The sequence below is a fragment of the Rhinoderma darwinii genome, chromosome 3 (assembly GCF_050947455.1).
Source record: "Rhinoderma darwinii isolate aRhiDar2 chromosome 3, aRhiDar2.hap1, whole genome shotgun sequence".
NCBI lineage: Eukaryota > Metazoa > Chordata > Amphibia > Anura > Rhinodermatidae > Rhinoderma > Rhinoderma darwinii.
In genome coordinates this window covers 298953644-298971747 of record NC_134689.1, presented here as the reverse complement: position 1 = coordinate 298971747, position 18104 = coordinate 298953644, and the positions used below count along the sequence as shown (strand labels likewise).

General features: G+C 39.6%; 1 protein-coding gene across 1 annotated transcript in view; it reads right to left on the bottom strand.

The window, feature by feature from the left end:
- The window catches only part of LOC142748132 (ADAMTS-like protein 5), a 58712-nt gene extending 41281 nt beyond the window's left edge, over positions 1-17431 (bottom strand). The window contains exons 1-3 of the mRNA XM_075855260.1: positions 17085-17431; positions 3928-3997; positions 1244-1407 (exon numbers count right to left, since the gene is read on the bottom strand). Of these exons, the coding sequence (XP_075711375.1) occupies positions 1244-1407; positions 3928-3997; positions 17085-17101 (251 nt within the window). The 5' untranslated portion in view covers positions 17102-17431. The remainder of the gene's footprint in view (positions 1-1243; positions 1408-3927; positions 3998-17084) is intronic.
- Between the last annotated feature and the right edge of the window lie 673 nt (positions 17432-18104).

The window sequence follows — 18104 nt, the reverse complement described above, 5'->3', positions numbered from 1 at the left end:
AACCTGTTCACAGAATCCAGCGTTGTTTTTTTTTTATATTTGAGACTAAAATGCCTTCTAATAAGAGATACATTTTAAAGTGTGTTGAATAACAACATAAAATTAAGATACTACCTATTAGCAGAGCAGGAAAAAGGGGTATTTGTTGCCTCAATTGACAATCTCTAGTGTTAACAAATAATTTTGACCCACCGCCTACTGTCATTTTCTTTTTTGTTTTCTTCTTTTTTTGCTTGTTTTGGAGTGGCTAGACTGTTACACACTCACAGCCCTGATAGGTTTTTACATCAATTCCGGATCAGATTAAGACACGTGGCCACTGCCGCTCGTTTCGCATGCTAGATGAGATAATGTGTCCTTGATGATCTAAGCGTTTAGCGAAATGCGTAGGAGACACTCTTCTATTGTCTATGGACATCAGCAGTACTTGGGGTTCTTGGGGTACTGAGGGCAGCATCGCTAACTAGTATGCCACTCTGAAGGGATAGACATAGGAATAAAGCAGTAACATGGAATACTTCTCGAAGGTTTACTGCAAATTTGCAGCAACAATTTCGCTGAAGGTTCACCTCAAATTTTACTCCTTCTACAGTGAAAACAGTGAAATTTAGTGTAGATTTTGTTAAAATCTCATCTGCATGGCTGGTACTGTAATCTACTGCAGATTTTTCGCATGGAAAATCTGTAAGAAAAATCAGCTTAATTTCTGTCCCGTGTGCAGGGGGCCTAATACTTGAATTCGGGTAAAGAGTTTTGAATCCACAGCCCATTCACAACAGATGTACCATTATTTACTCAAAGTAGTAAACAGAAATACACAAGAATAACAGTTCCATCAATAGGTTTCTAGGTAACAGAAGATTTAGACCTCATCCACACGACCGCATTGGTTTTCCGGCCCGCAAAACCACAGGGCCATTGTGGTCCATCGGATCGCAAAAAAACCTTGTTGTGCATCTTTGTGTCATCAGGACTCACGAATCCACAGCAATTCACCAGTATTGGTGAATCCGCAAAATCATGTGTGGTGTTTCACTTTTTCTTTGGTATTATGATTGCTATTATTACAATTTCTGATTGCTGTTTTTTCTTTGTTCAGAGGTTGAATATCTCTGTGATCTTGGCTGGATACGTTTTTGATAGAAATTTACCAATACCAATAGTGGCAATCCGTACTATGATGTATAAATCAGTCCCATATATCCCAAGACAACTTCTTCTGTCAGTATGTACATACTAATACCTTTTAATACATTGCCGTGTACGCACTGCGGCTCCCCCTCCACATGTCCGAGAACATGGAGACCAGCTCTGCCAAGAACCCCACTCATTACTGGACCTCAGAGGTGGACTATGCTCAGGACCAAACCGACTGATAAATCCTCTTTCTATTGGCGTCTTCTGAACCTAATAAAATATAAAGCAAATCTTATTTTAATTTGGTAAAATAATAGCTCTTTAAAACTAAATGTAGAAGACAATAAGCTGTTTGATAACTGGAGGCCAAAGTAAGTATTTAGTAGAAACAAGCAACCCAAACATGATTTTTATCATTGTTCCTGCTGACAGCAGCTTCCCTTAAATCCCTAACAATGTCTTGGGGTATTCAGCCCTTCGGGCATATAACCGGGCCCTTATCAGGCAGATCATGTTTACATTGAGTATGTTGTGAATTTGGGTTGCCTGCTCCATAAAACATTGTCTTAAAACACAGTCCTCCAGAAAGACACAGCCCGGATTTATCTCAAGAGAAAAAACATGCTTCCTTTATTTCCAAAGCTTGTAAAACATGGATTTGCTGAATGAAAGACAAATAATAAAAGCATGCCAAAACAGACCCACACAATCTGTACAGGTTAAGTAAAAAAAAACAGCCAAAAGCTCTGGTGACAGGAGCATTAGAATTAAAAATCCGTAAAGAAAACTCTCACCCAGAAAGTCTGAAAAGCAAACAGAGAATGTGATGGCTCCAAATATTCAACTGTCGATCATGAGCCTTTATCTCCAGCTGTAATGTAATCCATGTTGTGACTCCACATAGTGGTTTTACAATACTACTACTATTATTACTACCTTTTTACTTTAGTGTTGTTTTATAGTAATATTCTAAATTTTGACTTCTCACTGTCTGGAGTATTTTTGCCTTAAATGAAAAAAATTATTAGCGGCCATTGGTCGGTGAGGTGTCCTCTTCTGTCAAATTATCAAACATTTTATTTAGCCCCTTCGCGAACAGTGAAATTTGAACTTTTATTGTCTAAACTATACTTGAAAAATAAAACATGAACTCAGGATTTTATGGACAAAAAACATTAGCTTCTGGGAGACGGTTTTGATACACATGATTCCCTAAGTGGCTTCGGCTCCAGGGATAACAGTGGTCCAAGTAAAAACCATCATGGTGTTTGTAGGGAACCAAATCCTAGATCAATACAGGTAATTTTCTATACCAAAGTAGTTAATGAGAGGTTACACCCAGATTACATATCAAGCTGCAGCTTGAAAAAAAAAAAAAAACATGCCAAACCTATTGAAATATTCTGTACAGGAGTGTTGAAAAGAACAGTTTTCCCACCCTCAGGAGACAGGTTCTTAGTCACCTGGTTAAAGCACAGAGAAAATGGTGGACCGTGACAGGATTTCAATAAGTCTGCACTTTGTGCTCCCCTGTAAATTCTAAGTACTTTGGGAGGATGATGACGTGCTCACACCTCAGGCAGCTTTTAGAAGTTTAATCAATTCAGTAATAAACATTGCTTTTTAAGGTCAACTCTACAGATTATTACAAGAAGTTTTGGATGCTATAAACCACTGTAAAAAAGCAGCAGGTACTGTCTCTAATATTTGTCTTCTTAGATGTAGCCCTTAAAGGGGTTGTCTCAAAAATACTCATGTCAATATGCCCTTTTAGGGCATATGGACATCATAGATTGGTCCTTGCTTGGGACCCCTCTCTGTGAGCCTGAACGGAGAGCTGAGCTGTGAAAGTGGCTCTTGCTCATCTATGCAGTACATCACTGCAAAGGCTTCTATCTAAAAAAAAAAAAAAATGTCTGTCTTTATGAGACAACCCCTTTAATGTCCAAAATATCGAAAACTAAATTTTTTTTAAAACGGTTCACTCCCACCGATTGTGAGAACAAGGTTTTGACCCCCGCAGTGAGGAGAAGCTTGAATGGAGTGGCAATTGAGCATGTGCCTGTTGCTGCATTCAATGTCTATGAGAATGAAGGAAACAGCCGAGTGCTGTACTCGGCTGTCTTTGTCGTTTCCATAGAATTTGAATGGAGCCGCAGCGCGCATATTCGACCGCCGCTCCATTCAATTTCCACCTCACTGCTCGACCGACATTGAACAGAGGGTTTGCGACTCTGGTACAAATGACACAGTGGATAATATATTCATCAGGTCCAATATAATGTTCATTCATGGAATCCTGAAAAATTTCATCCAACTAACCTATCAAAGTGCTTAAAGAGCCTCTAAGCAAATAAAATGTCTTGACAACATTTACAAGAAAAGAAATGAGATTTACTCCCAATGGATTGCGCTTTATCATTGGATCTAGCCATGTAAGTTTTAGTAACAGGTGATGAGAACATCTCCTACCTCCAGTAGTTTTACTATTGACAGAACCCCCTTTGATAAATATCGTTTATAGTGTTTAACTTTTACCTTGTTAGTAAAGTGTATAGAATTGTGTCAATGAAATATACTGGATCACGTGATAGAACTTAATCTGACATCTGAATAGTATATAACCCGCTTAGTGTTGAAAGCAGGATGTAAATGCTTGGTTGGTCAAAAACAATTAAAAGACATGAAGACACACAACCAAGCTTTTAGTAACATAACCCTATTATTAATGACTAGAAGTGAAAGATGGGCATCAATACCTGCAGATCAATAGAACAGACTCAACTTTACCTGGCTGAAGGATGGAATAATAAGAAAAACCAAAACCGCATGCAGAGTAGCCAAACATCGATGTGCCAACCTGTAAAGGATAAAAAAAAGATCCAATAAATAACTGAAAACAAATTATGATGGTTCCAGTATAATTGAATCCTCTAAGGACCACATATACTTGAGCCCATTTGACATACAGTATGCCTGTACCAAAAATAGTAGATCGGAGGAAAGTAGATCGATATTTTGCCATTTTTTGTAATACCTGAGTACCATACTTGCAAAATTATTACAAGATGTACCTCAGTGATAGATTCTTCTTATACAAGAGTCACAGCAGTATATTAGAAGTCTATTGCAATAGATGCCACCATTTTGCCACCAGCTTCTTTTCTAGTGCACTCCCAGCTAATATAGACAGAGAATCACACAAAATAGACAAAGGTGGCCCAATGGTTAGTACTATTGCTTTGCAGTTCTGGGTTCCTGTATTTGAATCCAACCAAGGACAACATTTGCATGGAGTTTACACAGTGAAGGAAATAAGTATTTGATCCCTTGCTGATTTTGTAAGTTTGCCCACTGTCAAAGACATGAACAGTCTAGAATTTTTAGGCTAGGTTAATTTTACCAGTGAGAGATAGATTATATTAAAAAAAAAAAAAAATCACATAGTCAAAATTATATATATTTATTTGCATTGTGCACAGAGAAATAAGTATTTGATCCCCTACCAACCATTAAGAGTTCAGCCTCCTCCAGACCAGTTACACGCTCCAAATCAACTTGGTGCCTGCATTAAAGACAGCTGTCTTAAATGGTCACCTGTATAAAAGACTCCTGTCCACAGACTCCATTAATCAGTCTGACTCTAACCTCTACAACATGGGCAAGACCAAAGAGCTTTCTAAGGATGTCAGGGACAAGATCATAGACCTGCACAAGGCTGGAATGGGCTACAAAACCATAAGTAAGACGCTGGGTGAAAAGGAGACAACTGTTGGTGCAATAGTAAGAAAATGGAAGACATACAAAATGACTGTCAATCGACATCAATCTGGGGCTCCATGCAAAATCTCACCTCGTGGGGTATCCTTGATTCTGAGGAAGGTGAGAGCTCAGCCGAAAACTACACGGGGGGAACTTGTTAATGATCTCAAGGCAGCTGGGACCACAGTCACCAAGAAAACCATTGGTAACACATTACGCCGTAATGGATTAAAATCCTGCAGTGCCCGCAAGGTCCCCCTGCTCAAGAAGGCACATGTACAGGCCCGTCTGAAGTTTGCAAATGAACATCTGGATGATTCTGAGAGTGATTGGGAGAAGGTGCTGTGGTCAGATGAGACTAAAATTGAGCTCTTTGGCATTAACTCAACTCGCCGTGTTTGGAGGAAGAGAAATGCTGCCTATGACCCAAAGAACACCGTCCCCACTGTCAAGCATGGAGGTGGAAACATTATGTTTTGGGGGTGTTTCTCTGCTAAGGGCACAGGACTACTTCACCGCATCAATGGGAGAATGGATGGAGCCATGTACAGTCAAATACTGAGTGACAACCTCCTTCCCTCCACCAGGACATTAAAAATGGCTCGTGACTGGGTCTTCCAGCACGACAATGACCCGAAACATACAGCCAATGCAACAAAGGAGTGGCTCAAAAAGAAGCACATTAAGGTCATGGAGTGGCCTAGCCAGTCTCCAGACCTTAATCCCATCGAAAATTTATGGAGGGAGCTGAAGATCCGAGTTGCCAAGCGACAGCCTCGAAATCTTAATGATTTACAGATGATCTGCAAAGACGAGTGGGCCAAAATTCCATCTAACATGTGTGCAAACCTCATCATCAACTACAAAAAACGTCTGACTGCTGTGCTTGCCAACAAGGGTTTTGCCACCAAGTATTAAGTTTTGTTTGCCAAAGGGATCAAATACTTATTTCTCTGTGCAAAATGCAAATAAATATATATAATTTTGACAATGTGATTTTCTTTTTTTTTTTTTATGTAATCTATCTCTCACTGGTAAAATTAACCTAGCCTAAAAATTCTAGACTGTTCATGTCTTTGACAGTGGGCAAACTTACAAAATCAGCAAGGGATCAAATACTTATTTCCTTCACTGTATGTTCTGATTGTGTTCCTCTGGCTTTCCTCCAGGATCTCCAGTTTTATCCCACTCCTCAAAAACATACTGCACAGTACAGAACTATAGAATATGTTGGTACTATATAAACAATAGGGAACTAAAGTCCTCTAGGAATATGAATGGGAGGTGGAGGTGTCGCTATTCAGGTCTCAAATGGGAGAGACAAACCTATGAAAAAATAAAAACGTTTATCCTTGATATTTTATTTTAATAATGTAAATTACAACGTTTCTTAAAGTGAATCTGTCGGCAGTTTTGAGGCCTCATAACTGCCGACAGCGCTATATAGGGGACGGCATTGTTACGATACTTGGGGTCTCGGACATGCAAGTTGTTCTTCTAATAACTATGTATTAGCAAGTGGCCCATAATACTGGTGAAAATAAACATAAAGTGGCCAACCCCTTTAGGTATCCGTTCACCAAAAATGAGAACCTATTGAAATCAGTTCTACAGAAGTTTATTTTGCCAAAAAAAGCAACATCAATGTACGGAATTTAGTATATTTAACGTTAGCAGTTAGCATATGTAGATAAAAAAAATGTTGGAAGAACAGAGCCCATATTAACGCTGTCAGTACAGAAATGTTTAGAGATATGACTTGACCTTAGTTCCTGTAATGCACAGCCATAACAGCCAGTTAGATTGACTCAACATGAAAGAAATGTTCCTGATCAGAGAGATTAGGCCATAGGAAGTGCATGAAGAGGTGTGTACTTTGTGGTTGCATGAATGACTGACAAGTTGATGCTATGGTGTCAGGAAGGCCCTCTGGACAGGAACCATTCAAAACCTTTAATTCCACTAATAAGCATAGATGCATACAGATATGTACTGTAAAGTTTTATGTTACACTGTATGACAGACAATCCCACCTCCGACTCCAATTCTCCCATGATTTTACTTAATGTATGTTTTCCAATTCCCATTACAATAAAGCCTTGCTGTCCATCACACAACGTTTACTGCTTAATCCCAAACTTAAGTACCAGCCAATATACCATACACTGCTGAAATTACTGGGATAAGAACTGATCTCTCACAATTAGGGTATGTTCACACGGCTTAGCAAAATACGTCTGAAAATACAGAGCTGTTTTCAGGCGAAAACAGCTCCTGATTTTCAGACGTTTTTGTAGCAACTCGTGTTTTTGCGGCGTATTTTACGGACGTTATTGGAGCTGTTTTTCAATGGAGTCAATGAAAAATGGCTCCAAAAATGTCCCAAGAAGGGACATGCACTTCTTTTTCGTGGGCGTCTTTTTACGCGCCGTATTTTGACAGCGACGCGTAAAATTACACCTCGTGGGAACAGAGCACCATAAAACCCATTGCATGCAATGGGCAGATGTTTGTAGGTGTATTAGGGGCGTTTTTTTAGGCGTAATTCGAGGCGTAAAACGCCCGAATTACCTCTGAAAACAGTGCGTGTGAACATACCCTTATACCTCAATAATATTATGAACCAGGTCATCACTTAGGCCTCATGCACACTTCCGTCGGCCGTTGTACGGCCGTTAATGACAGTCCCGTCACACATGGATGGCTTCCGTGTGCAGCCCGTTGTGTCACGGACCTATTTCAATGTAAAGATCGAGACTGTTCCATCAAAAACGGGCAGGTGTAGGACCTGCACAACTTTTGACGGAACGGCCGCACGGTTCCGTTAAAACAATGGAAGTGTGCATGGCCCCATTGAAAAGAATGGGTTCGGGGTGCTATCCGTGACAAAAACAGATAGCACCCTGAAGGAAAAAACTGAAGTGGGCATGAGGCCTTAGGAGAAGATACCAGATGTGTATGATGAAAACTGAAATGACATCTGCTCCTTGACCTTTCCCAGAGTTCATCTTCGTAATCTTATCAGAGCCAGATGTGGCTTTTTGATTATTTCTTTATGAAATCACACCACCCCCACCTCATTTCCTAAGAAACATCAGTACCTAAATATTGGGTTTATTTCTTATCATCATTAGGCCGCAAGTAAAGACAGGGATATGTACACAGAGATATATGTATTAACACATTGCCTGCAAATAATAAACCAGCATTCGGGGACCGAAATCTAACACTCTTTATATTCGAGAAAGAGCAATGTTTCTTTTTGCAGTGCCAGTCACAGTCCCCCAGTTAAAGTGCCAAGAGAGACTCCAAGGTACAAGGACATATAAGCTTGAAAATAGTCCTGCATAGCTGAAAAGTTGCTGTTCTATTATGTGCCATTCAAGTTGATTATAGAAGTCTTAATGGATTGGAATAAAACTGAGAGGTCCATAACAGAGCCAAACACAGTGCCCTCATAATGTAGCCCTGCATCGTAATACAGTTACATGAGAGTGACACGCAAGATATCGGTCTGCTGGGACACAAGCAAAGCTTACATATACCCGCCAGGTTACACGTACCGCATGTGAAGAATCATCAATGTATTACTGATGCATAAAAAATATATAGATTCTACATCCTAACTATTGCCACAATATTACACTACCAGCATTACAGACTATGGTGTGGAAGCCAGAAAGGCCCTGGCGTCCTCCTTTCCTCCAATGTCACGTTGTCCAGTTACTTACTAAAATCACGTATTGCACACGTAGCCCCTGTGCGGTTATATAGAGATGACTACGTGATTCACGTTTACAATGGATAATAACAGAATGTTCCTTCTGCTTATACAAGTAATGAGTCAACATCAAAGTTACTATTTTAAATCTTATTTGTGTGGCTTTGTGTTTGCGCAGTATTACATGTGACAAGGTGTGTATTTCTGTAGACAGATCAATTATCTTTCTCACCCTTATAGGAGTGCGTTTCACCTACCAAGATAATGCAAACAAGACAAAACCGCTGAGAATTCTACAATGTCTACATTCCTGTGAAGTGATAATCAGTCAGATAGCAAACATGGGGCTTCTACATGTAATCCCTGAAATAATGGGAAAAAACAGCCAGGATCTGTTATTGTCTATCCTCTTTTGACCTTTGCATGACGTTCTTATTTCTTTAATGGAGATCTCGTTTCTTGAATCTATTGTCCTTCAACTAAATAACCAGACAGTGATAATTATCTACTATAAATCTTGTGTATTTGATATACTGTATATTTTATACATCAGAAAATGAAGTATTAGTAAAAGGCATAGGAGACTATAGATTATATGTAAACTCGGGGCATGCCTAATGGACTTCATATTTTAGATATACCTTATTATATTAGAGATCAAAAAGAAATCTCTGTTTTGAACATTTTGTCAGGTTCTGGAGACTCTTTATAAATTGGTGATCCTGCTGCCGCTGAAAAACAGATAGATCACCTGTTGATTCAGATTGTCCCAGTGGCAATGTTATAGAAAAGTTGTAGCCAACTGAATGTGGCCTGTGGCTACTTCATTACTCCACGGCCATTTGTAGATGAGAGTAACACAATGTAAAACGTGTAGCTCCATCTTAGAAACACTTTACATTTTTTTTTTTTTAGAAAACTATGTAATAAGCAATGTTCTAAAATAAAATTGCTCCTTTAACAAGCAGGAGTAATTTAAGTTATAGACCAGGGCAGCGTTCGGCTATTACAATTCCCCGTCCAATGCCACCAGAGCAGCATCACAAGAATACAGACACCATTCACAAGCAGAGGAGCTGTCACAATATGTCCCCGTGCTCTCTCCATTCCCAGAATACATTATGCTGATGGTGCTTGGAGAGCAATGGTATCAGCACAATGTAAGCTTGGGTTTTAGTTTGGGGGTAGAGTGTAGACTCTAGATGCCATTATTACCAAAAGAACAGCCATGAAAAACTTAATAAGGTACAACAATGCAAATTACATATACACATATTGGCACACAAAGCAAGTTAACTCCAAAAAAAAAGATAAAACACATCAATAGTACAGCAAAATAAATCCTAGGCCATCTGGACACTAACTAAACATTCAGCGTCCCTCGCTATCAGGCTCTTGCCTACCGGCCCGGAAACTCAAAACACACTTTTGTTCTTTACCAGAACGTCCTGACTCCCACAGGCTGGCAATGCCTATCTTCCCTAGGCTGAGAGCTTTGGCTTCTCTCCCTCCCCAGGCTAAGAGCACCTTCTGACTGCCTTAGGGCATAGTCACACGCAACAGATTTTGTTGCAGAAGTTTTCATCTAAATGGAAATGACAGAAATCAATGCACCTGTTTCAGAAACAACCCCATTCGGATGGATGGAACTGATTTTCAGTCACAGAAATTTCTGCAACAAAATCTATTGAGTGTGACTGCGCCCTTACACCCTTCTTTAAGGGATGGCAGATTGGTGCCTAATTGCACCCACCTGATAGAAAAAGACCAAGCTTGTACTGTTGGAGTGGGAGCCCACTCTTCTCTGATCACTTCAGCAACCAGAGCCTTGTTCCAGGTTTTCCAGAAGACCAACACTGTGAAAATAGCCCATTCCCTGGTTAAACACACATTCTGGATGCTGTAATGTTTAATTTTCTCCTCCATCCAGCAGTGACCATGTCATATATATATATATATATATATATATATATATATATATATATATATATATATATATAGGACCAACTTTGTGTGTGTGTGTGCCATGTTGAGGAATATGGCACACACTGACACACCCCTTGGACAGTGTTCTAGTCTTAGTACATGCCCCCACTCTATACAACAGAGCACAGAAAGTAAAAGGGTAGAGTCCATAGACGATCAGCAACAAAGGGACCATAGGGATGTGCCAAATCTTTTAGAAGTACAGACATGACGGCGAGGCCTGTAGACAACTTCCTGCCACTGCCTGGGGCTAGGGTTACATGGAGGATTAATATCTGAATCTTTGGGTTAGAAGTTTCATGTTTCTAATTAGGAAATATTCAAGTGTTAGAACAATATTTTTATGACTTCATGTTGCATTTCCCTCAGCCATGCAAAATAATCAATGAGTACAGTATCTGCCAAAGGCCCTGATCGAATAGTCATGAAGGCCCTGCAAATCGCACTTTCAAGTTCCTAAGGCAGGGTCGTACACTTTTGTTTCAGAAAAAAATAATATGGCACGGTAGTATTTAGAAGTATGTAGTATAATGCAACTGATATACAAAGGTGATCAGACAACAATGTGGAAAACGGCTACACTATCTATAAATTGTTCTCTAATGGGCAAATTAAGAGGGTAGTATAGTGTAAAAGCTTGTAAGAAAATATTCAAAGGATAAACTACTTAGAGTATTTTAGGTCTAACACTAATTTGATTTAGAGGGGGGGGGGGGGGGAGGCAAATCGGTGTGTTATTCTTACATGTCTTTTCCAACATAGGGGTATGTTTTATATTCTGTGATCAGGTAGATGTTAAAAAGTAAACAATGTAACTGATCTATATGTACTTCTAAGTGCCCAGAAAAGCCTGAAGAAATTCTTGTTGGACTCAATAATATTAGATGAAAGGACATGATGAAGAAAGAAATGGCTATGCAGTGTCCCTCTAGTAATAATTACTAATTAACTTGTATTTTTCCTGTTCCGCATTATTTGTCCAGATGTAACCCCTTACACATGTCACTGACATTAGTCATCATTAGTCCCCTAAATGAGTGTGTCTTCACAATAGAAGGGAATAAAGGACTAAACTAGCCCTAGGAGCTCAGACCTCGTACAATAGGGCCAATTAAGAAGCGGCCATTGATGTCCGTAAAATTGCTGAATCTTAAAGCAGAATGTTTACACAAAATAAATTGCTCATTTCCTTCCATAGAAAACATATGTTGCAGACAATATTAACACCTGGAGGTACAAGATATAACATGTATCTATTGACCCAAGATGTGAATGGATCCATCATCATGAAGATGATGGAGAGAACTTATTTTTAAAGATTTCTCCTGAAATCCACTGATCAATTTGGGTTGAGTAGAGTTGAAAGTAAGTAGTGCAGTCAAGCACTGTAAACATTCCATACTTTTAACCCTTTGTATGACAGCAGTTTATGGGCACACTAGTCCAAATGACCTATTAGGGTTTTCCCAGGAATAGACATATGAAAACTGCTATATTACTGAATAATAAAAGGACAACAATGCATATAAAAAAAGTATAAAAAAGTGCCATATTTTGCAATGGTCACTATTGTGTAGTAATTATTTTGCATTTTGATGACGTTTTTGTAGCCAAATACTTGAAATGGATCAAAAAAATAAGGACGCCAGGTAAGGTTGGTTCCAGTTTGTTGTTAAAAAAAAAAACAAGTAAAAAACACTGCATCAAAAACTGCATTGTGAAGAGTTATAAAGAGTTAACAAGGTCAAAGAGCTCATCCTTGCCATAATGTAGAGACCTGTAATATGGCACCCATAGCCTGCTCCCAAATTATATAGAGGCACATGGGGATTTTTTTTCTCAAGAATCCCTTATAAATCAGTGAGAAAAAATAATTGTGGGATGCAGTATTGCATGCCATAACATGTAGGTATTATCCACTAGAATCAATTCTACAAGAGGAGAACATAGTGCCTCACGTAGTGACTGTAGATCCATTATATGGCCCCATAGGGACTCTCCGTGCCACTATACTTTTGCCCACGTGAAAAAAGCGGAAATCTAGCTAACAGAGGCAAACGGTATCCAACCGAAACAAAAAAAGTTACCATTGAAATCAATGGTAATTCAAATAGAAGCGATGCTTTCCGTTTGGATTTTCGGTCATCTCTTCCTCTGACAGAAGAAACCTAAACGGGAGACAACGCTAGTGTGAACTTAGTCTAATACATGCTGCATATATTTATACGCTTGGTATTTGTTTTGCACTGACTTCTTCTAAACTGCCCTGTTATACTACCAAATTGTTTATTCTTATGACTTTATTTACATTGCTATATATACACAAATATTGTCATTACTCATATCAGTCTCTGTTCTCAATGGGGCTCACAATCTAATTTCCCCTATCTCAGACACATACACGGAACAATTAACCTATCTGTGTGTGTTTGGAGTGTGGGAGAAAACCCACACAAACACTGGTAGAACATACATACTCCATACAGCTTTGTTGCCCGTGACTGGATTTGATCCCAGGACACCAGCACTGTTAGGGTATGTGCACACGATAACGACCATTACGTCTGAAATTACAGAGCTGTTTTCAGGAGAAAACAGCTCTGTAATTTCAAACGTAATTGCATGTACTCGCATTTTGCGAGGCGTCTTTGATGGCCGTAATTTGGAGCTGTTCTTCATTGGATTCAATGAAAAACGGCTAAAATTACGTCCAAAGAAGTGTCCTGCACTTCTTTGACGAGGCAGTCATTTTACACGTCGTCTTTTGACAGCGACGCGTAAAATGACAGGTCGTCTGCACAGTACGTCGGCAAACCCATTCAAATGAATGGGCAGATGTTTGCCGACGTATTGGAGCCGTATTTTCGGGCGTAAATCGAGGCATAATACGCCTCGTTTACGCCTGAAAATAGGTTGTGTGAACCCAGCCTAAGGCTAACCACTAAGTATAAACAATTGAGGCTATAGCTGAGTGGTTATGAATTCTATATGTATTCTTGATCGGCAATTTATATTTAATTATAAAAAGGGCTTGTTCAGACTGAGTTTTTTGGCACTGATTTTGACATGGAAACTGCGTCGGAATCAGAGACAAAGAATGGCCGAAATCACCCCTCAGTGATTTCAATGGGGGGGGGGGGGGCAGGAGCATTTTTTTTTCCCAGGCGGCTTTTACCCACTCTTGAGAAAATAGAGCGGAATGCCTCATTTCCGAGCGTTTTTCGCAGTGTTTTTTTATCTGAGGTTCTTGCATTAGCTTCAGTGGCCGTGGGTGAAAAACAATGTGAAAAAATGCAGCAAAAAAGCGCAGGCAAGTTAAAATCTGCCTCAAAATTCCTGAAAGAATTCTGTGTAAACAGGGCCTAAAGTCAGCTTTTTTTGGTGGCTCAGTGGTTAGCACTATTGCCTTGCAGTATTGGGGTCCTGGGTTCAAGTCCAACATCAACCAACCAAGGAGTTTGTATATTCTCTCAAAAATACCAACGTACAGCACTGTGGAATATGTTGGTGCTATATATGTAACAGAAATAAATAAATTATTTGACAAAACACCTTCTAAATAAGTGCAAAGGCAGCTCATATGATCTGTGCTCTGTTGCTCCCCCCTGTGGTTCTTCCAAGCATTGCTAGGGCATGCCTAACAACAGAGTTTCACACAAAACAGGTAAGTAGTTAGCTAGGTAGGTCCCCTGTGGCAGTGGCCACGATAAAGAAATACATTCGGAGTAGAGTTCTCTTCTTAGCGGGTACTTGGTCTTTCTTCTGTTTCTCTGGCTTCCTTAGATATTTTCAGTCATATATATATTAATAAGTAAAGTTTTTTCCTATAAGAGACAGCTGTAAATAATCCTTTACAAGTATACAACTGTATCAGGGCAATAGTTTATATTACAATGAAATAAAGTTGAAAATAATTCTTAAAATATTATACATTAGCTATGTAAAAACATTTGTAGATGACAAACGTAAATGAAAGGTTCCTTGTGGCATGCAATAAATCTAAAGGTATTAGGCCCAACGTTTTACAAGCATTTAAAAAAAAACGTAAAGTCTCCCTATGCCAAGAACTATGACAGCTCCGAATAACGATATATGAGCATTCTCAGTCTCCATTATGACCTACTGGCCTCATTCCTCCCGTTTGTTGATGTGTGTCAGAATAACGGATGGTCATCGTGACTTATAACTCATTGCTCTTGGCAGAGCACCCTACTAGAAATGACACCCAATACCCAGGTAATCTCTGCAAATCCCTGAATAATGCACATGGCATGTAGTACACAGAGAAGTGCAGCTGTCACTTGATTCATTCATTCCTGATTTTCCTTGTCCAACTTTGGTAAACGAGGGTATTACCACAAAACATATGCCCGACCATTTGCGAGAACCTAGCAAATTATTAACTTCTTCTCTGCCAAAGATTTTCAAATTGTGCATAGGTTATTCATGTTCAAGAACGAAAGAAAAACCGTACACCATGGATTCTATTTTCTCGGACAACTAACTACTACACCAACGTATTTATTTTTTTTATTAGAAAGGGGCATGACGATATAGTATTACATTATGAGACATATTTATCAAACCGATACACCATTTCTTCACATAGACTTTGTATATGAACACGAGGCAGATTAGCTGAGAATTTTACGCAACTGATTTCATTGTGTAAAATCTGCAGCGTATTACCGTAGTAGCAAAGTGGATGAACGTTCAACAAATCTCATTCAAGCGCTGCGGAAAAAATAAGCAGAAAAGTGCGAAAATTGAAATGCAGATTCCCTACAAGCAGCATGTCAGTTTCTGTTGCGAAAACGCTGCGGAATTTCTGCACAGAAGATCCAGTCGAAAATTATGCAGATTTTCCGCTGTTTATGGACGTACCCTTTTAGTGACATTTAGTCAGACAATAATCACATGTACATGTAACTTTCATGAGAATTTCATAAAACTGTTGAGCGACAAATAAATCAATAAGAATGCAATCAAAAGTTGCATGTAAGTTACATGAATGCTGCTAATGAAGGTGTCGTGTAAGTCGCAGGACAGTTGAAACTGACATGTGAATGTCAGGATAGACATGTAGTAGTCGCTTTACACACAAGAGACAGCATTTTGTATGGCGCCCAATCTGACAATAGTTTCAAGCAATTTTCCAGTTTGCAGGAGTGACATTATTAATATAGTCACAGGGGACGGTATTAACATACTCACAGGGGATAGTATTAATATACTCACAGGGGACGGTATTAATATACTCACAGGGGACGGTATTAACATACTCACAGGGGACGGTAATAACATACTCACAGGGGACGGTAATAACATACTCACAAGGGGACGGTAATAACATACTCACTGGGGGCGGTATTAACATACTCACAGGGGAAAGTATTAACATACTCACAGGGGAAAGTATTAACATACTCACAGGGGACAGTATTAACATACTCACAGGGGAAAGTATTAACATACTCACAGGGGAAAGTATTAACATACTCACAGGGGAAAGTATTAACATACTCACAGGGGAAAGTATTAACATACTCACAGGGGACAGTATTAACATACTCACAGGGGACAGTATTAACATACTCACAGGGGACAGTATTAACATACTCACAGGGGACAGTATTAACATACTCACAGGGGACGACAGTATTAACATACTCACAGGGGACAGTATTAATATACTCCCAGGGGACCGTATTAATATACTAAAAGGGGACAGTATTAACATACTCACAGGGGACCGTATTAATATACTAAAAGGGGACAGTATTAACATACTCACAGGGGACACTATTAATATACTCACAGTGGACACTATTAACAAACTCATAGGGGTCATGTGTAAATGGATGTAAAGAAACGTTCCAGCATTGTAACATATAGGCCACATAACGTGTGTACACAGTGCTGACACCTGCTAAAAAAGTTGACAGAAGAACAGGCTTCATGAGTATGTCACAAGTTTCCTTGCCATTCTTTTTGCACATTAGTCCCACAGTGTTGTGTCAGAACACTTTTGGTCACAGAGCAACAATGAAACCCCCATAGCAAAAATTTATTGTAGGATTAGCACAATATCAATGAAGATTAGATAGATAGATAGATAGATAGATAGATAGATAGATAGATAGATAGATAGATAGATAGATAGATAGATAGATAGATAGATAGATAGATAGATAGATAGATAGATAGATAGATGATAGATAAAAATGCATAACCATAGACACATTATGAGCTTCGTTTTTTCCATGTAAATGCTATTTTCCAGGTGCACGCCTCTGGGGTAAAGGAGTTGAATAAATTAGTAACATTTATTGGCTGCACATTCTTATCCTAATATTATATATATATATATATATATATATATATATATATATTACATACTGATACATCGTTGCCCACCTTGACAATGGACTAGGTGGTGAGACATAATTGCAGGTATTTCTACTGGACATGGTCTTACCTGCAGCTAGGAAGCATCCTCCTGCCTGGTGGTGGTGCAGGGGTTAAATCACATGAAACCAGCTCTAATTGAAAAGCAATGAAGCGATGTGAGGAATAGTATAGGAGGGTGAATGGTCCCAGGATTATGATCCACAAGAGGTCAGGGCAGTGTGGGGGTGCCCTGTGGCTCCATGCTCTGAGGTACACAGGAGGACTGCCACAACCATGGTCAAGCAGTGGACAGAAAGGCAGGCAGGGTCCCACCTCTAGCCCATGGCTTCACAAGTTCTAGCTCCAGCTAAGCACAGCCCGGCTCTTCTCCTAGTGAGGCTCCTTGTAATAACAGAGCCAGACAAGTCAGAGGCAGTGAGATGAGAGGAATGCCTGAGAAGTGCACAAGAAGGGAAAGATCAGAAGCTCTGCCCTCCCGCCCTGTGCTCTCCCTCACACACCCTCTCCTGGCTGTCACACTCACTTGGTGGAGGTGTCCTGGGCTGTGTTCACATGTGCAGCCTGCTTCCTGCTCACCACCAGTAGTAACTCACCTGTCAGGGGCCCCCACCCTGGGAACGCGGGGTTCCCCAACACGTAATGGTGGGAACACATAGGGACTTTCCATTGTACTTGTAGATCTCCTGTAGTTTTTTTTAGCAGAATCAATAGCGTAGTCGACTATGCTATTCCGCTAAAAAAAAAAGGAAACCTTACGGAACGGAGAGAAACGGAAACCATTAGCAACGGAAGCATTACCATTGAAATAAATTGTAATGGGTTTCTGTTTGGTTTCCGCAGATGTGAATGAAGCCTAAGCATTATCCCATATATTTTTAAGGACATCCACTTTAAAAAGTTAGTCAGTTTGTAAACGTGTATAACATAATACCTGACGTTGGAAAGCTAGGGACTTTCTATTGGTATCTCTGTTGGCATTTGTAACCAAACTATCTTTACACTCTAGTTACAAGAATTCAACCCCCAAACCAATATTTCAGGGCCCCTCACAGTAAAGAAAGTTTGCATTTATTTACATACACAAGTC